Consider the following 23,690-nt stretch of genomic DNA (forward strand, 5'->3'; position numbering starts at 1 on the left):
AGATTTCGAGGGAGAGAGAGGCCATGCCTCTTTTTCTTTGTGCGTGAAGAAGAAGATGACATTAATTCATCTTCTAATTTGATTTTATTTTTTTGTATAAAATCATTTTAATTTAAGTTTTTTGTTGTAAATATTATTATCTATGTGGATGTCCATGTAAATACTCATTAGTTATGTATTTTGATGTAAACTCTACCTCTATATAAAGGAGGCTAATGAGACTGAATGAGAACACTTCTACTTCCTCCCAACTATTCTCTCTATGTTCTCTCTACTTTACAACACGTTATCAGCACGCTTGCTCTTATTTTTTCTCATAAACTCTATGATGATTTATGAGTTTTTTGGTGCAACTTTGTTGTTTTTGACCATAACTCATAATCTACGGGTTAAAATATTTAAGGTTCTATATGATGACACAACCACTATAGTTTCATCAAATACCTCGATTATTTATTTTTATTGATTTGGATCCCTTTATATGCTGCACCTATAATCCATTTTTTCTACTGTTCCATATACCTTGTTCATACAACGATTTCGTTGCCAAGCATATGTTTAATCATACATGCAAGTTGAATGATTCATACTTATATACAATTTCTAATTAAATATTATTTATTTATTATTCTATTTGTTTGTTTCATTAATTGCTATACCATACCATAGTTACATAATCATGGAACTTACAAATTCATTTTGAGATTAGGTTTCCTCTGATCATAAGCCCCAGAAGCTCACGCATGTCTGGGCATAATTGATTTTCGCAGTTTATTTTAATCTCAAGCCTGTTACTGTACACACACTTATGCCGGTGAATTTTTTTTGGATCTACACCATAACTTTAGGCTTATCTCTGTTGATGCCAATTTTTTCGATTGTTTTTCACCAAGTATAAACTTTGGGTAATCCAGGCTATAAGAATTTCCAAAAATCCAGTCTTTCAATTGAAAGAATTTTAGGTATGTATTTATCTATTTTGACCATTTGATTCACCTTCTTCTTTCATTCAATTTGGAAAATTTATATGGTGAACTCACACCTATATCTACTTGTGAATTTTCTAATCAAAGTAGATTGAGACCTGACGTCTCTTGATTCGATTATAGAGGGCCTGAAGTTCCTCAAGAGTTACATATTCAAAATTGTGACATGAAATTTTCTCAAAGCTTCACAAGGGTCAGAAGTTCCTTAGAATTATACAATGATCAAAATTGCATGTTGCTTGATCTATGGGGACCTGAAGTTCCTCTAATATCATGAAATATAAATTGGAAAATTGTGACATGAAGCTCTTTAGAACTTATGCAATTATGAGGGCCAGAAGATCCTCAGAGCTATATAATCAAGTATATGAACTCAAATGTTTCTTAATCCCCAATTATCAGAGGGCCTGAAGTTCCTTTAATTTTTTTTGGTATTGGGGTTCCCTTCTCCGTACCACAATGTGAATTTGAAGTTCAATTTTGAACACTTGGCTAAAACTAGAAGCCACATTCTTCAAAAGATAAAATTATGTTCTTGTGTGATTAGAGGAGAGAAAAAAGATGATCATTTTGTTAAGCAGACCAGAAGTTCTGTGTAATTTCTTCATTAATGGAACCAGAAGTTTCCACAGTTAATTTTATTGCATAGTTTATCTATTTATTTTTCTTCCCTGCAATTTTTCTATTTTGTTATGTACTTTCATTATAGTACTTATCTTTTAAATTAATTTTTTTGTTACTCATACGGACCAGCAGTCCTATACCTCGAACATATGAATTTTGAGTGTAATATTTTTGAACCAGAAGTTCAAAATTTCATAGTAGAACCTCAAGTTCTAACAGTAAAACTCAAACCCGAAGCTTTGAGTATAAAATATAAATTAGTTAAAAGTGAACTTGAAGCTTCACTTTAGTCACCTCGAGCCTGAAGTTTCGAGCATCAAATTTATTTGAACCCGAAGTTCAAATTACGAAATTTTAGAACTTGCAGTTCATAGAAAAAAAATATTCAAACCTGAAGCTTCGATTACACATACAATTCATTCATAGTTTATTTGACTTTATGTCAACTCAAACTAGAAGTTTTGAGTAAATTTTCATATGTCGATTGATACATTCTTCTTTATGCCTGCTTAAAGCATTCCACCTTAGAACCTGAAGTTCTAATTGTGCAAACTCGAGCCATAAGTTTCGAGTGGATATATGGACAATTTATCGAAGAGTTTTTATCTTGGTCAACCTCAAACCTGAAGTTTTGAGGGAATTATATTGACACCAATTTAAAAGAAGCAGACATTTAACCGTTGGTTTATGACGAATGAGTATGAGTATACCCCAAATTTGTGATCGTGGATTTTGTAATTAAAAGAGATCAGAACCTGTAGTTCTTTGATCCTTAATTACATGAGGACTTGAAGTTCCTCAATGATCAAACTAACTAGATGACCATCTAAAGTCCTTCACTCATAAGTTATGGTCATAAAGTTTAAACTCAATATTTCGAATAATCATTTTGGCCAGAAGTTCAAAATGCATTTGATGTTAATCTACATCAAATAACAATACAATAATTGAACGTCATGTTTTACCTGTATAACACTAACCAGAAGCTTCGTGTATATCCTATGAGATCCACTGTTCAATTCTTGCAAATTTGATTTGTGTCATCTTCAAACTTTATGTTTTGAGTGACTTTCAGGCAATGCAATTTTATCCATGGTGTCCAGAAAACATTACTGAGGCTTATGCTTATGGGGCTAATATAACAATCATCTCAGATCTTACATATCTGATTAATGGCTCCAGAAGAACACACATTATTGTCTCTTTGCATGTGCCTCCAATATTACCAGAGATGTATAACCTCTCCCTCTCATGGATCTCATTGTATAGCAAGAAAGCCGATTGACATGGCTACACCATGAAATGCCACCATAAGTGGATCATGACAAGAGAGAAATCAGGAGTCAAGGTAAATACTACCCTAACAGCCACACATGTAAGGAAATTAAAAATTGGGCGTGTGTCACCTATGGTACACTATATGGTGGATGTTTATGAAGGCATTTTCAAAATGGCACTAGTCAAATTAAATTATATTGACTAATAAGAATATTGAGATTCATCTCACATACTTGATGCCTTTTGCTTATAATAAGCAACTTGAGAGCACTATTATGTGTTATTCCACAGATTTATTGTAACCTCTTGAGTTTCTATTGAAACTAAATTCTGGTTATCTAGGAACCTGATGTTACATAAGAGGTTGTTATAAATTGAAAAGATTAAAACCTTAAGTTTCTTGGATCTCCAATTATATAAGGGCCTGAAGTCCCTTCTCTTTATGACTACACATTTATATGTGATACAGAACTTGAGGTTCTCCACATGATAAAGTTACTTGTTCTTATGGATTGTAGTCTTTAACTTGAAATTTCGAGTATATCATTTTGGCCAGCAGTTCAAAATGAAGTTGGTCCATTCCAATTATCAGTATTCCACAATTAATGTCTACTGAAGCTAAGGTAACACTTATATCAAGAGTTGTAGAACTTGATCTGTGGCTCCGAATGAGCTACTATTATGTTACCTAATTTGAAATATTGTAGCACTAAGTGCCTCCAATATGGTTGAAGAAAACTTTATGCCATCGGATATATACTATATCGAATTTTCTGCAGTAAATTAAGGCATATGATGTCATGAACCTGAAGTTCCTTGAACCAAATAAACTATTTTGGCATGACCGGTTACGTCATCTTTTGTCTACCATGTTCCATGGAATCACTTACAAGTTTGATGATTGCTAATCTTACTCACAAGCAAATTGTTTATTTACATATTTGCGAGTTGTCACTTTAATGAGACAATTCTTCTGCAATGAGGGGGAGAAATATTGTTCCTGAAGAACGATATGAATTGGTGTGAGATATTTATCCACCGTCTCATTTTGACTTTGAGAAATATCAAAACTAGTGAATTGATAAAAGAAAGTGACAAAATTATATGCTAAATGCAAAGGAATCTGCTTAGGTTAAAGTCCTTGAGACCGACCATATTAATACAAACAATGTAGACTCCATTTGATTTGTGGGATGCAAGTGTATCCAATTGACATGGTTCTCCTGAAGAGAATGTCATAAAACAATGTCAGAGCACCTAATATGGCTGCACATACAAAGGTTGTAAGTACGCCATTAGGGAATGATGTATTCGTGATACAATAATAGATCAATATGGTTACTGCTCATGAATTAAATGTTTTTGACCTAAAAGTTGGTTTGGGTCCGCCACCAACCAATGAAGATCTTCACTCCAAAGAAAGTGATAGATATTTGAGTGCATCTTTTGCACATGATCAAAATAAGACAGTCTTCCCGCCGTTAGGGGGAGGAAAAACTACTGTCATTTGAATAACGGCGTGAATTAGTGTGGATTATATCCACTAGGTCTAAAGTTTTAAACTCCCAAAAAGGGAAGATCATACAAGCCTTTTAGTGCTCGACACGAGATTATAAGTAAAAAGATTCACATTCGCTACATGATTCATCTATGAGAGATGATTGTCCTAGAAGCGACAATGTATGTGGCATGGGTACCCAATATCAATAAGCTTAGTATAGCTAATGCATGCATATAAGAATGTGTGGGATCTATGATTGTTGATCATCTATGATAATTTACATTTGGTAGCTACCAAAAATCTTTAAGGGCTGTATGGATGCTATACCACGTTTCACCATGAATGTCGATAAAGTATATTACTGGCCAAATTGGAAAGAGGCAATTCCAATGAAATTGAATAATTGAAAGTGATGAAATACTTGGACCTTTAACCCTACATGGTACAAAAGGGTATTTATCAAAACTGAAGATAAATCACTATGACACAATATCTATTTATAGAGACATGAGATTATGAATATTTTCCCTTATACGAATGACAATTTTCTATAAGTACAGTGTTACATATAACTGTTATATTGACGAGAGATTTATGGCATGTTGTCATCGTATATTATGAAGATCTTAAAGATACATTGCTAAAAGAAAAATCTCATAAGTAAAGTGTCATTATAAGCCTATTGCTTATCAAATCCTTGAAGGATTCAAATGCAAGTCCATGAATGATTGAAAGAGCCTGAAGCTCACTCGTGGAATCAAAGAGTCTAAAGCTGGCTCATATGTACTCATTTCGTTCTAGTCAACGTAATCTAAATTGCCTTAATGAGTACTATGACGAGACTACTATCGAATTCGAATTATGATTATTGTGTTGCAACATATTTTAACTTCGTGAAGTTATGAATTATTTAGAGCTCTTGAAGACCTTATGAGACATATCAATACACAAAGATATTGATGTGTATGGCTAGATATGCCATGATGATTTTTCAATGTTTTAAACTATACAAAGTTAAATGTGTCAATTTCTTTATATTGTTTAGCTATTACTTTATGTATGAATTTGAGCATATGAGATTGTTTCTAACCTTATCATATGAGGTAAGACTTATTGAAAATCACCTAGCTTTGTTGGTATTGCTTAAACTTTGCAGGTATGAAAATTTGTGATGAGCCCCTATATGCAAAGCACACATGGTCTCACTTCAGTGATAGACACATCAAACTACTATACATGTAGCTTATCGCATACATAATTGAGGCTTGCAACAATCGGGGGGAGATTCTCATTAGGGGGAGCATCCGAAAGTATGCTACCTAGGACATATGCGCGTTGTGCTCTTTTTGTCCTTCTACCAAGGTTATTTTTGTCCCATTGGCTTTTTGTTACCTGGCAAGGTTTTTAACGAGGCAACAATAAGCGCGTCCAATACCATCATTCATTGTTGGACACCCAAGGGGGAGTGTTGTAAATATTATTATCTATGTGAATGTCCATGTAAATACTCATTAGTTATGTACTTTGATGTAAACCCTACCTCTATATAAAGGAGGCTAATGAGACTGAATGAGAACACTTCTACTTCCTCCCAACTATTCTCTCTATGTTCTCTCTACTTTATAACATTTTTTGTTTTTTTGTTTAATTTTAAGAAAATATAATTGTTTCCACGTCATTTGCCACATAATACTTGAAAGAAATCAAGACCATTCAAAACATTAAATCTAATGGCTAAAGAGAAGTGTAAAAATATGTGTAAAATAAAGTTTCCTAGGAACCGGACCCTATTTCTAAACCAATAATCAATATAAAAGACATGTCATTTCGGTTTTTGCTTCCCTTGATTTTTTTTTTTTCATTTCAGCTACCTATTTAGGGACAGAGATGATTTTAGCCAAAAATAAATCCACAATGTATTTTCTTTAAAACGACTTCAAATATCAAATCTGGATTGCAAGACGAGGTCAATTAATGTTCTTCCAACTTAGTAAGTGCATATCTCTTTTTCTTTTTGCCAGAAGTTTATTCTCCCAGAGAACCAGAGACCACAACTCACAATGGTTTCCAAATTGGATTCAATTCTTATCATGATAACTACTTCAGAGGATATGAAAATAAAGATTCAGAAAAATTTGCCGAAGAAAATTATTATTATTTTATGGGAAAACACTATGCTATGGTGTTACCCAGATTCTGCAAACCCAGATTTGAAATAGAGAGAGTGTGTGTTTGTTGTGAAAGCTGAGAATTTTAAGGGGCAAATGTAGACTATTAGACTGGAAAAATTAAAATGCATATAAAAAAATATTTTAAAAAATGAAAACGGAGTGCAGATTGTAATTTAGGGAGTGTAAATTTCACTCTCCTTTTTGAAATGATTTGGGGATGGTATTTAAAATGAGAAAATTTGCTGTATATTTCTAGATATCTTTATCAAAGGATTTGAAATGGATTTTGAGTTGATTTAAGTATTCTTTTGAGATTTCAGTACTAGATGTTAGTTAAGAGTATTTTCAAGAGACTTTGCTGCATGCTTGGTTTTATTTTTTTTTTAATCAAAGTAATCAATTGTATTCATCTCAAGCCAAAATGGCATAGATACATACATTCTCTTGCCAACTCTAGGGCAAGTTTAGGACGTGGTATGCTAGCACAACCCATTAAACATTAAGTGCTCACTTATTTAAAGCGAGCAGATACACTATGAAAGAACATAGTAAATAGGCTAAGATTAGAACAAAAATACAAAACTTAAATTTCCTAGAGCCTATACTGCTCCAAAAGACGCGAGTTCCGCACGTGTTGTGCATACACATAGTTTGTTATATCAAACCGCCGGGATCCCATATTTATAACTAGACTTCGTCACATAGCAGTCTGCAATTGATTTTAATATCAAGAATTTACATCGTACAATAGTTTGGCACAACATAGATCTAGCCTAGCCATCTGTTCTTTCAAGAACCATCTGTTGATCAATTTCACCAACCTGGAACAAGAGCATTTCAGAGAACGTCTACATATGCTCTACTTGACACACAAAAGTTTGTAAAATGACTACTTCGTTCAAATTGAAGCAACCTGAAGGCAAAGAGATCTTCCTGCTTGAACATGAGCTTGAACTGCCTTGAAAAATCAATTCAAGATTGGCCTTAATTAACCTCACAAATCCGAGCTTGTTTCAGCTATGCCATATCATCCATCAGACATCACCCAGTATTTCTATTCGAAGAAGTCGGATTTGATGGCTATGAGTTGCTTTGGAGTACAACAAGATTACAGGACTAAAATCCACAATACTGCTTTGTAGTACACATTTTCTCTTTATTTGCTGCAAAAGGATAAGGAGGAGTTGGATTACACATTTAGTACATAATTCCTATCTGGACAAGGATAACAAAAATGTAATGATGAATCACAAGGTTATACCTTTTCATGCAGCAGTTTGAAGGCCACTTCAAACACACAAACTGAAAGCTTCATTTTCTGAAAGGGAACCTGTTGGCTTGGCACCAAGATAGAATCAAGTCTTGGATTTTGTTGCAGAGTCACAGGAAAATAATCTAATATTCCAGTGAAAGATGCCCCTACACAAACAAATAAGTGACGAACAAAATAAGGAAAATATAGAGGAGAGACTAGGGAAAGAACTAAAGAAAAGAAAATGTGAAAGCTTGCCTTGTTTCAACGCAAAAGTTCAAGAAACAAAGAATGCTTGCCCCTGAACCCTTAGAGCTAGAACAGAAGTAATCTTCTGCAACTGGACACATATCCATAGGCACATATTAATCTTGCAGCTGGTGTGTCACATAGCTTCAAAATTCAATATAAAAGAAGTTTGGTCAATGATGGAAACAAATCTAAGTGCTTACTGCAATGCTTAGAAAAGAAAAAGAGTAGCTTTAGCAGTGTCTAACAAGACTCGTATGATTTGCAGTAAGAGTTCTTTAACAATGTAGCTTCAACAAAAATAAAAACCCAGTGTTCAAGCATTAATGTTAGCTACTTGCTATGCCAAAGTTGGTACTTCAGTTTTTTCTTGTTAGTTAAAAGCTTATTTGATTCTTATCCTCAACGAAATGACGGTTAACTAAAATGAGTCGAAAAGAGAACCGATCTGATGACAATGAGATCAAGGAGCCAAACCATTCTTGTTACTGGTTCATATGATTAGAAAAGTTATATTGTGTAGACATATTTAGCAGGTTATATTGTAATTTAAACATCCCCATGATTGCAATATACGAAATACCAAAAAGCACTATTACTTTGTAGTGACAACTGGACAGTGAATTTCCAAATGATAGTTTAGAAAACGAGTAAAAGAGGTATACAAGATAACTGGTTTTTATTTTATTTTATTTATTTTTATATCTTTTTGGTTGAACTTACATAAAATTGTAGATGCTCCTGTAAATACAGCACACCAGACGCAGTAAGCAAGTTGAAGTGAAACTTGAAGCAATTCCTAATTGAGATACTCCCCGTAGGCACTGCTTATTCCTGATTGATGTATCGCATAGCTTCAACAGTTTATGAAATAACCTGTCCTTGATCAACTAACCAAAAATAAATTTGGTTAATGCTGGATATAAAATTGAAGAAAAATGGACAAGAGTATACAAGTTTTAATCTCTTTAGAAGTCAGTGAATAGAGTTATATGGTTTGCACAACAACAATCCCTTCACATTCGGGTTCTATGTATCACCACCATTGTTAATGAAACCTAAAAATCAAAGTGAAATCCCCCCTGCAATTATTGTAAAATGAGCAAACTTCTTCAAGCTCTAGCAGATGGAACAAAACTTGTTTTCAAACAAAATATTATTCTTTCTCCATCGAGCTCGAGAGTGAGAAGGAAGAGCCAAAAAGTATTCTTGTCACTGGTTTATATATAAGCAAAATGAGGCATACAAAATAATAACTATAATTCTTTTTCAAACAACAAGTACAATTAAAGTGATATGAATATTGACCGATTCAGAAAAGAGGGTAGAGGAAAGAGTTACCAGAGATGGATGGAAGATGAGAAATCTTAGGCCACTCTGGGCCGCTCTCCGCGGTGCATCTTTCGCTCAAAAGGGGACAATTGTAGATACGTAGCCAATCTAATTTGGTGAGGCGTTGCATAGCTTGGACGGAAGGTAGATACATCAGATTCTTGCAACGGAAAATATATAAGGAGTGAAGAGATGCAAGGTTTCCCAACCATTCTGGAATAGCCTCCACTCCCTCAAAGGAATCTATCCGCAATTCGGTCAAAGACGTCATGTGTTGAACTTGTTCAGGCAGAGACTTGAGCTTCGGCCACCCGAAGATCGTCAATGTTTCAAGTTGTGGTAGAACCTGAAGAGCCGGGAATGAATCCAGCTCATTCCAAAACCGACCAAGTGTCAATTGCTTGAGACGGGTGAATACGTGTGGGGATGCCATTGCTAACCCACTGGGTAGACATGTCAATCGGGAACAATCACTAATCCACAACTCACGGAGGGATGTGAGCTTGTCAAAACTCGGAACAGTCTCTAGATTAGGACACCGTCTTATTCTCAACTCCTCAAGAGAGACGAGGATTGGATGATCAATTTGTGTACTTTGACATCCTTCAATTTCCAATCGACGGAGGGATGTGAAGCCGTCGTATAAAATTGGAAGAGACTCTGGATTATCTACACACAAGCTTCGGAGGTTTGTACTGAGACTGTTAATTGGAATGGATGTAACCTTAGGGCACTCTGTTATTGACAAATCAATAAGAGAGGGGCAGCAGCCTAGTCCACTAGGTAGGCCTGATAATTCAGGACACTGCCAAAGCTGCAGTCCACGAAGATTTGGGAGGCCCTCAGATGGAATTGGAATGGACATTATCTTTGGGCAGCTCAGTATGTCCAGGTCTTGAAGTGATGTGCAGTATTGAGCTGGAATGAACGTTATTTTTGGGCATCTCCGTATCTCCAGTAGTTGAAGAGATGTGCAGTATTGGACTGGAATAGACGTTATCTTTGGGCAGCTGTCTATTACCAATTGTTGAAGAGATGTGCAGTATTGTAGCCCATCAGGTAAACTGGATAACTGAGAACACTTGGTTATAATCAATTTGCGCAGAGATGGGAGACCGCCTTGCTCAGGGATGATTGGGATAGACTCTAGACCAGAGCAATCTTGTATGTCCAACTCCTTGAGAGAGAGTGGGAGTAGCCCATCAGATAAATACCTCAACTTAGGACACTTCCAAATTCTCAGTAACTGAAGAGATGCGCAGTAGTCAAATCCATGGGGAGAAATGCAGTTTAACTCCGAACAGTTGCATATACGCAAACATTCAAGACTCTTGTTGTTTCTTAACGTCCCTTCCGGAAGACTAGTAAGTCCCTCGACATCATGTACTGAGAGATAAGTGAGAGTAGTCAGTTTATTGCTTAAAATATTTGCTATAGGCAAACCACTTTCCACTCCTCGTATCACCAACATCTTGAGAGATGGAAAATGACTGGGAGCACTTCTCAATTGCTTACATCGTAGCACGTGCAGCTCCTCAAGGTAAGGAAACACCCTTAATTTTCCAGCCATCAGCATCACGTCCCCTGCTTCCATCCAATCTATTAGATTCTCGGCATTCTCAATATGTAATGATCTCAAAACAGGAAACAAAGTCTTTCTCCCGTCACTTGTTGTTGCACCTGAAATCTGATCATAACCATAAAACTTAGACCCCAAGCATCTTAGGTTCTGCATGTCCTCCATCTTAACATGTATAAGATTGGGCAGATGGCCCAATATTGGAAATCCTTCGCATTTGTTGCACCCTGCTAATTCAATTTCTTTCAAGTTGCTGGCAAGCAATAACCATGATGGAAACTTAACACCCATAAACCCCTGAATCTTCAAAATTTCCAAATTACAATGTGGTCGCAGACCTTCAAGTACATCATCCTCATTGTCAACATTGTTGCTTGGTCTACTAAGCTTCCAGTCGAGAGTTAACTTGCGTATATGTTTCTTATCAACTAACTTTGCATTCATTGCTTCTTCTCCATCTCTTACATGCTCCAGATTATAGATGGATAAGGTGCCTCTCAAATGGTTTAACCCACCCATTTCCTCAATCCTAGGCCCAGTTTCCTTACCCACCTTCAAAAAAGGTAATGATCTGAGATTCGTCAATCTTCCCAATATGGCAACAGGAACTTTCGCATGTTTACCAAAATAAACATGTCTCAAGTTGATCATATTAGCTATCATCTTTGGGAACTCTTCAACATGATAGGGCATTTTAAACGTCTGAAGGTAATAAAGTTGACCAATAGATTTCGGAAATGCCTTCACTCTTGTTTTCATAACATTCAGATACCTCAAGTGTGTCAACTTTCCAATTGAACTCGGCAACTTGTCAATGTCTGCCTTGTATAAATTTAACACACGTAAAGATCTAAAGTTAGGCAAGGTGTTCCAAAGTGCTTCTCCCTTGGAAAATAGTGAGCGGCAGTTTGTCATGTTTGATACTCGTTCTGCAAGGTCATGCACAAGATCGTGCATCTTGCATGTTGTATCACCCTTATAATCAGTTCTAACGTCTTCAAAAAGGGATTTTTCTGATAAAATGTTAAAATATTCGTTCCCTCTATCCTCCATCTCCATATTACTTTTGGTGGGGTGAAGCCATCCTTGAGACATCCAAAGTTGGACTAAGTCATCCTTTTCCATTACAGTGTCTTTGATGAATTCCGAGCAATATGCAAAACATTGTTTCAATGATGAAAATTTCAATTCATCAAAACTCAACTTTAAAATTGACATGATTCTTTCTTCTTCTTTCGGTAAATCCCACATTTTACTTTCCATAATTGAACTCCATTCATTGCTTGTTTTAGAGCACATAATGTTTCCTAATACCTACAATTAAATTGGGAATGGAATTAGATTTCAACACAACAATACTATAGTCAACTTCAATTGAATATTAACTACTCATTATTATTTGTTTAACTTTCCCTACATCAACAATATTTGGAGTAGAAATTCTTGTTATCAAATTAAAGTAAAAAGAAAGCATGATAAAACTTCAAATGTATAATATAACATACCTTTGCCACTAATGGTATACCTCCACACTTTTTGGCAATCTCCCTTCCAATTGTCTCTTGATCTTCAAGTATAGGAACACTTCCGACTGGAACTGCTTTATTCTTCAATATAAGCCAACACTCATCATCCGATAGTTTTCTCAAATCACACCTAGGAAGGGTTTCCACCGTTTTTGCAACTTTGTCACTGCGAGTCGTGACAATAATGCTGCTTCTTTGGGCATCGGTAATTCTTACCAAACAACTCTTCAAATCATTCCATTTTTCCACATCTTCATTCCATACATCATCAAGTATAAGAAGGTATCTCTTTCCTTTCAACTCTTCTTGAAGAATGTTACATATTGCATCTATACCTTTTACCGCAGCATTTTCTGGTTTAAGATATTCCAATATCCCTCTCAGAATTGAATTGACTTCAAAAAGGGTAGATACACATATCCACATCTTTTTCTCAAAATGCCTACTTATCTCAGATTCATGATATATTGATTTAGCCAAAGTTGTCTTTCCAAGCCCTCCCATACCCACAATGGCCAGAACGGAGAGATCACTTTCCAGATTGTGGTTTGATTTGGTCAAGGCTTGAACTATATCTGCCACAACATCGTCCCTTCCAATGATGTTGTTTTCATCTTGTTTTAAGATAGAGTAGGTTTCCCTGTCAATGCTTATACCATGGGAAGTTGTTGGATCTAAGGATAGTCTAGCAAATAAGCCAATAGCACTAGCCTTCTTATTCAACTCATCCAAGGATGTGTTGATCTTCTTAATTTTATGTGCCATTTTAACACGAAAAAAGATGGGATTGGAGTGGGAAAAAAAGTTCTGCACCTTTCTCTTCATCTGATTTTGCAGTTGCACCCTACGCCGGAGAAGCTCATATCCATAATCATCCAGCACATCATCGGCATGCTGAGCTATGTCTTCAAGCTTCTTCACCCAGAGCTTCACAGCATCTCCCTGATCTTGTCGCGGATGTTCAGCATCTCGTAGCACAGCCTCAAGCATGAGCACCGACTCACGCAGCTTTGTTATTTCTCCATTGAATCCCCATACAAGATCGAACTCTTGAGCGGCTAGTGAAGCCACTTTGCTCAGCAATTCTTGAGCCCCAAAAGTGAGAAATTCAGCCATCGATCTCTACTCAAGAGAGTCAAAAAGTTTAGACGAATGCTAGTTGATGAAACTAGGAGAGGGATGAATCAAAAGAGAGATATGAATTTATCAGGTCGTTGGACGATCGTTTATGAAATATATATTGCGAATAGACCTCTCAACAACTAGTCAACTACTGCTCTCGACAGCAATTCTATTTTTCTAGCCAACTAGTCAACGATCGTTGATTACAAGATGCTTTGAATCAGAAGCAATGGCATCCCTCCCAGTGGATGTGGAGGACGATAGCGTTGGAGCGACATCGACTTTGAATTGAAGGACGAGAGACTCATCTGGAGATTCTGATTCAATTGGGACCCGAAGTCGTTGAAACAGGTACGTGTCCGATGAAGTTAGAATCTGACAATTTAGAAATTCCCGTTAGCTCTTGTCCTTTTATCTTGCTCTGTTTTCCTCTACATAGTTTGATACATTGTTACATTAACAATTACTCAATTTGTTCCAATATCTTGCTTTCTATGCAGAATAGTAAACACTAGACAATGAAAAACTGTTCCATAAAATCAAATTCACAGCGAAATTTTACAACAGCAAAACTGTAGTGCTGTTGTTTAACTCCACTCTATAGAACTAGAGATGAAGCTGATAGACAACACACAATTTATGAGTTTTTGGGACTCTACCAGCTACTGAAGAGGCTATGAGTATAGTAGAACGCAAATGTACGTTTTGCTTTAGACTGAATTGTTCAAGCTTGGTGTGTGTTAGGACATTGGTTGGTTTAATTTTTTCATGGACATGGTATAATCTGGCTATTTAGAACGCTTTAAGTATGACAAGTAGGACAGATTGTTACAGTGATTTCTAGTTGTGACTTTTGGTGAAAATTAAGAATGTTATTGTATATGAAGTACTGATATCAGTAATATATTGATATGGATAATAGGTTAAAGAACAACAGTAGAGTTCCTTGTTAATGAATTTTAGGTGGTTTGAAACTTTGAATTTGATGCAATGATGGCATATTGTATTTACATTGCTGAGGGATTTGGGAAAAATAGTTAACATTCCACTTCTCAGGTTTGACATCTAAGAAGAGGCAAAACACAGATAAGTTTTGGGGGTTTGGGTTTTGATGAGGATCTTCTTGAATCAAATTTTATGTTATCGTCTGATCTAAACTCTTTTCATTCTCTTCAAGCATTTTCTGATTGATTGGGTTGTTCCCCATCTGTGCTGATTCCCTAATTTACATCATTTTTTATTTTAATTTTTAAGATACCTTACGTAATGTATTTACTTCTATTTGGTTGGTGATAAAGCTCCACCTTGCATGACTTATCCATCTTCTTAGGAATTATTTTTTACATTTTACAGTAATTTTGTTTATTTACTGTCAAAGATTGCAGTTTTACCATGCCTCCTTGAGTTTGGACATATTTCATTGTTATTCGTCATCAAAAGCTGTTGTAGTTTTACACCATAAAAGTAATAATAATAAGTAATAAAATAGCTATTGTTGTTTGAAGTCTTGGTCTTGAATTGCAGGTCAGCTTTCTGCATATTAACGGTTTCTGGGACTCCCCTTTGGGTGCCTTGCCTATGCTACAGGTCTGTTTCGTAAATTTTTAACCTAGTGCAATTTTGATGCTGTGATATTACGTACACCTTATGAACTTTCCTATCTATTATTTACTTGCCATGTCTTTTAGGTATTAAGATATACATCAGAAAATGTTTTTGTGCCATTAACAGTTGCAGGTAGCATTAGAGATTTTACCGATGCAACTAGCAGGTATTGTCATGGGTGCTCGAATTTGTTCAACCAGTTTTGTTTACATGTTTGCAAATATCTTCTATTGTTTTTCTCCAGAGACACTCAATCTATAGCTTCCACTCAAAATTTATATGACCTGTCAAATGTAGCATGGTATGGACATGGATTTTATGAGTTAGTTCTTCTTTTTCAGGCACTATTCTAGCAATATTTCAGATGTGGGGCTGATAAGATCTCCATCTTAAGTGACGCAGTTTATGCTGCAGAAGAATATTTAAGAACTGGAGCATGCAATAATTTTCATCATGTTTTATTCAGATCTGCATGTATGCAAGAATCTGTGGGATGCCTCTCTGACAGTTCTCAATTGGTTTTTCAGGTGAAAAGTGGAAAAAGTAGCTTCGAGCAGATATCTAGAGTTTATGGAAATCAGGTAATATCTTTGCTAAATGCATGCATGCCCATAATGCTTTGATTCCTTCATAGTCTGTTGAGATAATCTGCACAGTTTCAGGACATGGTATAAAAAAAAAATTGTTAACAGATTGTAGTTACAATTACTTATAATGGTTGTGCAATTTATATTGAGTAGCTTCCTTGTTGATCATTACCTCGCCTTCTGGCTGCTGTACTATTTCGAGAATTCAGTTTAGTTCTAGTAACATAATGGAAACTACAATAAAATAAAAAGATCTTTATCTGCTTAAATGTGGATTTGAAATTGCCGACTTTTGTGTTTCAGTATTTTTAGTCATGAGCATTTGTTGAGGATGTAAGGCTGTTCTCTTGCTTGTGATCTTTTTCTGCTTGGATGGCTGTAAATGTTCAATCTGCCAGAGTGTTTCTGTTTTCAAAGGAACTTGGATTGAATTTTTTATTTTTTATTTTTTTTTACTTTATTGTACTATATGTTGCAGGCTGTGGTTGTAAGCATTGATCCTTGCAAAGTGTACGTTAAAAATCAAAATGATGTTGAGTTCGAGACTATAAGGGTAACAAACCCAGTTAGGGAGACACAATTTCAATTCTGTTCTCCTTTTTGTTGCTTGGATTTGGCATTTTTCTTTTCAAGGATGTAAAATCTTCTCTGATTGGCAATCTTTCGTGAAAGGTCTTGAATTTTGTCCTTAAGGTTAGCGGTGGGTGGGAAAGCCAACGAATCGGAGCTTATAAGCTTACAAAAGCAGTTGAGGAGCTTGGTGCTGGAGAAATTCTGCTAGACTGCATTGATTATGAAAGTAAAGTTCAGTTTTTGCGCTCCTTATTCTTGCTTATGAAAACCACTTATATGAGAATTGCAAAGAGAAATTTGTCTATACATTTAATCAATGGCATGTTAGTTTATCACTCATCACGGTCTGAGATAATGCCAAAATGTTGGAAGTTATCTGGATGTGTTTGGGAAGGCATTGCTATCCTTTATTGTGTTCTCCATTCCTTATTCAAACTAGTGGTTTGTGCTAGCTATATATTAACTGTTTGATGCATTTCAGGTCAGGGAAAGGGGATTTGATATAGATTTAGTAAAGCTGATCTCTGATGTGGTGACCATTCCCATGCTTGCAAGTAGTGGTGCTGGTGTAGTTGAACACTTCTCAGAGGTTCTCACGAAAGCAAATGCGTCTGCTGCCTTTGCTGCTGGCATTTTTCATTCCAAGGAGGTAATACAGTCTTCTACATGATTTATGGTGCTCCAAGTGCTGATGATTATGCTCATATGAACACGCAGATTATGATTGTTGCAGGGATTCATTCTGTAAAGGAGCACTTGCTAAAGGAAGGCTAGAAGTCAGAATCTGAACACATTCATTGGACTATCACATTCCCAGCACACTTTTCCTGTCCAGAGTACTTCATTGGACAAATTTGCTCATCAAAGTAACAAATGTTACTTGGAGTGTTGAACCCAAGCTGGATCTATAATAGTGGGATTTTTATTTTATTTTATTTCTGCAGAAGTAGTGGTCACAACAATAATTGTAAAAAGCTAGAGAAAGTTTTACTACCTTCATCACGTATCTAGAATCCAGACCTTTAAAATCAAACCAACTAGCACTACCAAGCTTGATGGCTGAAGACTTGGTCCGAATCCCATATTTACCGGTGCATATCACAGATGAATTTCCATTTACACACCTCTGATATGCAATCTTAATGTTGTTTATTCTTTGCTTAGAACGATGATATCATTTAGTGCCACTAGCCACAATCTAAATAAAAAAAGCCAAGCAAGAATGAAGTTAAGTCCGGTTGGCAATTAAGAACTATGCTCATCATATAACTAGTTTCTTGACTTTCTTTCTTCAACAAATAAATGTAAGGGCAGAACTAAGTTCTAAGCACCACTCATGAACTATGCTTTAGATACGGGGTAAGCAAACAGAAGGACTCAACTTTTGAGGGACAAATATAAAAGTATAAAAGAGGTTGAAAACAAACGTATACAATTCAAGCGGACGTCATCACTTTGGGTCTTCATGAGGGCCTCCAGAGACAGGCGCACTAGCTTGGGGCAAAAGGAAAATAAAAGATCAGATCCATCAGCATCCTCTGATGCATAGTGGAGAGCAGATACTTTGTACAGAACAAACAGAATTTCTCCCCGAATCTCTTCACTGTGTCAAAGGAACAGAGTAGTGTTGAATCATAATTTGGTAACAGCATGGGGGAAAAAAGGAAAGTTTTCTCTTCCCAGTGTTCTTCATTAGTTACCTTGGTAATTGAAGACCTGAAACAAGATTGGTAATGAGGCCATTTTTGTCTCTAATGTGAGTAAAGGGATTACTCTGCTGACAGTTTAAGAGAACTCCTAAGCAGTGAAGCTGCATTTGAAGAATAACCAAATTATAATGAAGAAATATTTTAAGGACATAAGAAGTAAGTTTCAAAAGAATTAGTCAAATAAATTTTGTTCCCAGAACCCTGTGGATGTATAGATGCACCATTCCGGTGCATAAATGTCCACTCTCTCTTTGTTCCTTCTCAGAAATCTTCTCAAAGACAATGAGAACTTGTGATATACATGGGTAAAATAAGAACCAAATCACAAGGATCAAGCTTCACATTTTGTCATGCCTCGAAAGTAAATAAACTAGACCATCCTCCATGTGACTATTGATAGATAATTCTCACCCTCAGAACTCAACTTGAGTTGTCAATGCAAGTATTTATAGTCCAAACCCCTCTATAGTGTCATTTTCATTGAAATCCAGAGAGTATTTGCAGAAAAGGATCTACTAATTCATATTTAAGAGAAGTAGACAAAGCAATACCAACTCATCAAACATAGAACCAAACCAAGGAAATTTCAGGATGGTGCTCTAGTTTGAAAGTCCAGTCTAGGCCTCTATTATCCATGCGAAACACCAGGACCAAGTATGAATCATCCGATTCAAACACTGTTTATTACCGGAATCGAAAACTCTATCATCCTCCTCCTCCATTTTTCTCATCAAGCAAACAAAATTGAAGGCATTAACAGTTCATACATTACCAACAATCATACAGTTGACAAATTCTAAATGAAATCCAACCCAGCAACTATACACAATCACCTGCACTATAAACACAATCACCTGAAAATCAACCCGGCAACTAAATTTATAATGATATACTCTAATGACCAGATAAAAGTTTTTCGACTTTTTCATTGGCAGAAGCAGAAAGGAACTTCTTCAACTCCTTTTTCAAAACGACGTCGTCTCTCTTTTGTTGCCATGGGCGTCGCCTTTCACGCCTTGTTCGACTCCTCATCGCCTACCCATCGAAACCCACTCAATTGCATTAGACAATCATTTTATTTCCCCATGCAATTAATCTACTTCTTCAATCTCCTTCAGAAACGCCCTGAGATTCTTGTCAGATGACCCCCCTTCACTCACAGCCTCTCTCGCCAAATTCTTCCACTTGTTAGCATTCCTTCTCAACTCTTGACTTCCCATGACCAAATCCAGACACCTCTTCAACTCCTCACCCACAACAACACCCTCCTCATTCGGTGCTACCCTCACCCCTGTCTTCCACGTGTCCTCTATCAGTTTTGCATTAGTGCATTGATCGGTCCATTGAGGACATGCCACCACCGGTACCCCACAAACTAAACTCTCCAAGCTTGAATTCCAGCCACAATGTGTCACAAAACAACCCAACGAAGGATTTGACAGAACCTCTACTTGACTACACCACGGGACTATCACCCCAAGCTCTTCTAGTTCCTCTCTACAACTCAGCTCCTCTTCTTCTTTTCCTTCCTTACCTTCTCCGTTCTTTTGGTTTTCCCTAATCACCCACAGAAACGGACGTCCAGAATCCAGCAACCCTTTTGCAATTTCCTCCATTTGAATCTTGGACAGCACGGAAACGGTCCCAAACGACACGTAAACGACCGACTGTTCCGGCTTCGAATTCAGCCATTCCATGTAGGTGGAATCTTTTGACTTCTGGAAAAGATCGCATCCGAATGATTTATCAGATGAATCCTTGTCGTCCAAGAAAGCAGACGGCATTAAAGGCCCGATTCCGATCAAGTTGTACTTGTCGATTGCTTTTAAGGCCTCGGGTTCTAGTGCATCGAACGTGTTCACCAGTATGATTGCCTTGCTTAGTTTCCCAAGATTTTCCAACTGATCTTCGAACAATGGGAGAGCGAAACGGTATATGTACGGACTCGAAGCCAGCAAGAAGGAGGGAAGGTCGCGGCTCCTCAACGATAGTGGCAGTCCTGGTAATTCTACTGCAAAGGAGGGGTCATTGTTATCAGCACCGGTATTGTTCCTGATGATATCTTTGTAGCCATTGAAGTAATAGTAGTATATGTCGAACACTGTGGCTGGCTGAATCCAAAGGAGAGCGCTGGGGAGGTGAAGCTCAGTGGCCACTTCCGCGACCCAAGAGAGAGCTAAAGTGTACACTATGCAAGTGTAAGGGTGGCCCTCATTCGCACCAGATTTGACAAGATCCACAATCGCTTGCGAGCTGCGACTCTTTAGCTCTCTAAGGATATGCTGCCTATCGTCTTCAGGCTTAGCCCCGTCGTCGTTCCCGTCAGAGAAGGGAGCAAAGGTCAAGCCACTAGGAGTAGTTGCGCGGTTGCCAATGCGGCGGTGAGCGGAGACGCTGATGACAAAGGTTACACGCGCCCCAGTGGTGCGGATGAGGCGCTTGGCTAATTGGAGGGAGGGATTGATGTGGCCTTGAGCTGGAAATGCTATCATAATGAAGCGGTGTTGAACCATGGTGGTGGTTGTTGGCAGGGAAGGGGGTCGTGGAGTCTGGACGTAAATTGACTAAATATAATTAGATCTTAACTATACAAATAATGGATTGGTGGGCTGAGTGAATATAGTGAGACTCGAAATGTTGGAACATGTAAGGTGAGAAGAGGATGTCAAGAGTTTAAGGGACTTGTAGGAAAACAATGACGTTTGTGGTGACGAGCTGAACAGCTGGAAACTAAAGAAGAGATTGGCTAATTTCTGGTCTTATGAACTCTTTTGTCCTTAAATGGAAAAAACTCATATGCGAGGCCGCGCGCCGTCCTGCTAATGAGGTACTAGCTAGCTAGCAGGAGGTAACTCCAATATCTCTAGATAGGCCTGGCAACGTGCGGGTACAGTGCGGGTTCTTAATGGGCCGATCCGGTAAGAACTCGTTAGCTTAACGGGTTTTGCGTGCCAAACCCGCCCCTCATTTGTCATTTTCTCTATATGAACTTTTTTGGTTTTCTATTTTGAAATTTTTTATTTTCTATCTTTTTAGATTTTTTTTCCTTTCTTTTTTTAACAAAAAAATAATTCACAAATCACAATTATACGACGATCCAACGGTCAGCCCCTCACAGATCACCTAGAGGATCATCTTTACCGATTTATACGATGATCTAACGGTCGGATCCTCACGGATCGCCCTTAGGTTCATCCTCTCAAAATTATACGAAGATCCAACAGTCGGATCACCTAGAGGATCATCTTTACCAATTTATACGATGATCCAACGGTCAGATCCTCACGGATTGCCCTTAGTTTCATCCTCTCAAAATTATACTACGATCCAACGGTCATATCCTCACGGATTGCCCTTAGGTTCATCTTCTCAAAATTATACAACAATCCAACGGTCAAATCCTCACGGATCACCTAGATGATTATCTTTACCAATGTAGACGAAGATCCAACAGTTGAATCGTCTCGGATCGCCCTTAGAATCGTCCTCACAAAATTATGTGAAGATCCAACGGTCGGATCCTCACGGATCGCCTTTTGAATCATCTTTGCACAATTATACGAAGATCCAACTGTTGGATCGTCCCAGATCGCCTTTAGAATCAACCTCACAAAATTATACGACGATCCAACGGTCGAATCCTCACGGATCCCCTTTTGAATCGTCTTTTCACAATTATACGAAGATCCAACTGTCGGATCCTCATGGAGAATAAGAAAAATTATAAAAATGCCCTGGTTGAAAAAATTAAAATAAAAAAAATGGGGAACCCGTATGGGTAATGGGAAATTGGTTTTTGGGAAGGATTTTGAGTTAACGGGTTCCAACGGGTTTAGCCCGCAAAACCCATTAATTTGCGGGTTTTTTGGGTGCGGGCTTTTTTTAGTCCGGATTAATAAACGGGCAGGTTTGTGTCTGTTTTTAGCTGCGGGTATAGTACGGGTTTGTGGGTTACGGGTTTAAATGCCAGGCCTATCTCTAGATATAAGGCTTGGTGTTTAATTAGTGGGACGTGCATGACATCATGAGTGTCTCACCTAAAATTTTCTCATTTCTTAAGACCGATCAACTAGCAACAGAACATGAGTGGACTAGGTTTCATATGGTTTGAGATAGAGGAGAAAATTTAATGACAACAACTGAGTGAACTGACTAATAACAAAGCGCGCATACAAGTGTGTATGAATACTGTGCAGTTAGGGCAATGACATAACGAGGAATTATTTTGTGGCTCTAAAGTACCCACGTGCACTGCCTTGTGGTGCTCCTAATCAATAATTTCACTCAATTTGGTGGGGATCATGCAGGGGTGAAAAAAAATAAAGAAAAATTAAATTAAGAGACCAATAAAAAATAATTACAAGTCATATGGTCCAATAATATCATCCCGGGTTACCATGCACGTGTACTATGGTCCGGGACCATGTTATAATTTCCCTGACATAACATGAGTGTCTCACCCAAAATTTTTTCGTTTCTTAAGATCCATCAATTGGCAATAGCACACATGAGTGGAATAGGTTGCATATGAATTGAGATAGATTGAATGACAACAACTGGCAATAGCACATGAGTGGACTAGCTTGCATATGAATTGAGATAGATTGAATGACAACAACTGGCAATAGCACATGAGTGAGAAAATTCAATGACAACGACTGAGTGAACTGATTAATAACGAAGCGTGCATACAAGTGAATGAATATAGTGCAGTTAAGGTGACTTTGGTTGTTTGATACTGAGCATCAGATTACAATGAATAGTCTCGCCACTGTAAATCAGCTCATATATGCAAAGGGTTTCAATAATGAAATTCAAAATTTCAAAGTATAAGAATACTTCAACAAAGAAAATTAAAAATATGGCCGTCCTCACTGATTGGTCAGTTTGATGCTTGGACAAGCCCCCATTTTGTTTGTTTGTGTTTTTGTTTTCGTTTTTTTGCTGCCATTTAGCCTCCTTTTCCATTTTGTCAAAAATGAAAACGACAAGAACATGTATACATACCCATTAGTGGGTAAGAACGACTGCACTATGAGCTCTTGGCGAAGCTACAGAGAGCAGGCAGCCACAACAAAGTCATATCTAAAGCCGGAAATGTTCTCCTAGAGTACTTCACACTGTGCCGAACCAATTTGTGGTTTTTGTTAATAGGATAAGAGATCGAGGAGTAGGGTTATGATCTGTCTGTCTAGGTGAAGAGACTGAGAGTAGATAGTCCGTCGTCGAAGTGCTGGGTCAGGTCGTGAAACACAGTAGTGATCGTTCGTGGCCATCTTGATTGCATTTACATATGGTAAGGCACGATACAGATGTAACACCGAAATGAACCAAAAGGCTTCGAGCTAACATTAAACAGCAAGTGTCATTTCTATATAGTTCTTACTGGTCCAAGTTTGGCCTCGGGTCGGTCAATGGTCAGCAGGTTTCTATATAGGAGTCAGTCGTCAGTAGCTCGATCTTTCCGTCAATAGCTTTTAGGTTTGGCCAATAACTTTAAGTATTAGGATCAATAGCTTTTAGGTTTAGCAATTTTGAGGAAAGCTACATGTTACACTAATAAGCTGAATAGATCATTTACGATCTTTGCATTGTC

The 23,690-nt window shown here is 37.3% G+C and overlaps 4 protein-coding genes, 1 long non-coding RNA gene and 1 other non-coding gene across 27 annotated transcripts; 1 reads left to right on the top strand and 5 right to left on the bottom strand.

Moving 5' to 3' along the window:
- Positions 1-7,071: 7,071 nt before the first annotated feature.
- Positions 7,072-7,977, bottom strand: LOC121052724. Its single transcript, XR_005810000.1, has 2 exons — positions 7,822-7,977; positions 7,072-7,723 (listed from the first exon to the last, which is right to left on the bottom strand). It is a non-coding gene; the product is annotated as an uncharacterized LOC121052724 (long non-coding RNA).
- A 95-nt stretch (positions 7,978-8,072) lies between these two features.
- Positions 8,073-13,717, bottom strand: LOC112200873 (putative disease resistance protein RGA3). 2 transcript variants are annotated; one of them, XR_005809981.1, is made up of 4 exons: positions 12,478-13,717; positions 9,403-12,286; positions 8,785-8,951; positions 8,073-8,205 (listed from the first exon to the last, which is right to left on the bottom strand). XR_005809981.1 is itself a non-coding variant. In XM_024341877.2 (3 exons), exons 1-3 carry the CDS (start codon positions 13,612-13,614, stop codon positions 8,198-8,200), a joined length of 4,029 nt encoding a protein of 1,342 aa, XP_024197645.1. In that variant the 5' UTR covers positions 13,615-13,717; the 3' UTR covers positions 8,073-8,197. The 2 variants fall into 2 exon arrangements, 1 of the variants encoding a protein (XP_024197645.1); XM_024341877.2 differs by lacking the exon at positions 8,785-8,951.
- LOC112200877 (imidazole glycerol phosphate synthase hisHF, chloroplastic) lies at positions 13,556-17,449 on the top strand. Of its 21 annotated transcripts, none has more exons than XR_005809991.1 (8): positions 13,568-13,971; positions 14,121-14,318; positions 15,145-15,207; positions 15,309-15,391; positions 15,567-15,806; positions 16,291-16,611; positions 16,867-17,034; positions 17,119-17,449. XR_005809991.1 is itself a non-coding variant. In XM_024341880.2 (7 exons), exons 2-6 carry the CDS (start codon positions 15,199-15,201, stop codon positions 16,884-16,886), a joined length of 297 nt encoding a protein of 98 aa, XP_024197648.1. In that variant the 5' UTR covers positions 13,622-13,971; positions 15,145-15,198; the 3' UTR covers positions 16,887-17,034; positions 17,119-17,449. The 21 variants fall into 21 exon arrangements, 2 of the variants coding, with proteins under 2 accessions (XP_024197648.1, XP_024197652.1); XR_005809993.1 differs by having other exon boundaries at positions 13,576-13,971; positions 15,352-15,391; XR_005809987.1 differs by having other exon boundaries at positions 13,556-13,971; positions 15,145-15,391.
- Positions 14,191-14,291, bottom strand: LOC112201227. Its single transcript, XR_002936681.1, has one exon. It is a non-coding gene; the product is annotated as a small nucleolar RNA snoR97 (small nucleolar RNA).
- A 172-nt stretch (positions 17,450-17,621) lies between the features above and the next one.
- LOC112200876 (protein PUTATIVE RECOMBINATION INITIATION DEFECT 1-like) lies at positions 17,622-18,766 on the bottom strand. The gene is made up of 3 exons (XM_024341879.2): positions 18,646-18,766; positions 18,086-18,195; positions 17,622-17,988 (listed from the first exon to the last, which is right to left on the bottom strand). The coding sequence occupies exons 1-3, from the start codon at positions 18,658-18,660 to the stop codon at positions 17,763-17,765; spliced, it is 351 nt and encodes a 116-aa protein (XP_024197647.1). The 5' UTR covers positions 18,661-18,766; the 3' UTR covers positions 17,622-17,762.
- A 72-nt stretch (positions 18,767-18,838) lies between these two features.
- LOC112200874 (phloretin 4'-O-glucosyltransferase) lies at positions 18,839-20,790 on the bottom strand. The gene has a single exon (XM_040518350.1). The coding sequence runs from the start codon at positions 20,605-20,607 to the stop codon at positions 19,186-19,188; it is 1,422 nt and encodes a 473-aa protein (XP_040374284.1). The 5' UTR covers positions 20,608-20,790; the 3' UTR covers positions 18,839-19,185.
- Positions 20,791-23,690: the final 2,900 nt, after the last annotated feature.

This window comes from Rosa chinensis, chromosome 4, assembly GCF_002994745.2.
Source record: "Rosa chinensis cultivar Old Blush chromosome 4, RchiOBHm-V2, whole genome shotgun sequence".
Classification (NCBI taxonomy): Eukaryota; Viridiplantae; Streptophyta; class Magnoliopsida; order Rosales; family Rosaceae; genus Rosa; species Rosa chinensis.

Bases quoted from the DNA above. Each gene is read 5' to 3' on its own strand.
- LOC112200874 (XM_040518350.1), bottom strand. From the start codon at position 20,607: ATGGTTCAACACCGCTTCATTATGATAGCATTTCCAGCTCAAGGCCAC.
- LOC112200877 (XM_024341880.2), top strand. The intron at 16,378-16,484 runs GTTAGGGAGACA...CTTTCGTGAAAG, and splicing joins CTATAAGGGTAACAAACCCA to GTCTTGAATTTTGTCCTTAA. The intron at 16,612-16,866 runs GTAAAGTTCAGT...GATGCATTTCAG, and splicing joins AGACTGCATTGATTATGAAA to GTCAGGGAAAGGGGATTTGA.
- LOC112200876 (XM_024341879.2), bottom strand. The intron at 17,989-18,085 runs GTAACTAATGAA...CCTTTGACACAG, and splicing joins TCAGGTCTTCAATTACCAAG to TGAAGAGATTCGGGGAGAAA.
- LOC112200873 (XM_024341877.2), bottom strand. From the start codon at position 13,614: ATGGCTGAATTTCTCACTTTTGGGGCTCAAGAATTGCTGAGCAAAGTG. The intron at 12,287-12,477 runs GTATGTTATATT...ATTTAATTGTAG, and splicing joins GTATACCATTAGTGGCAAAG to GTATTAGGAAACATTATGTG.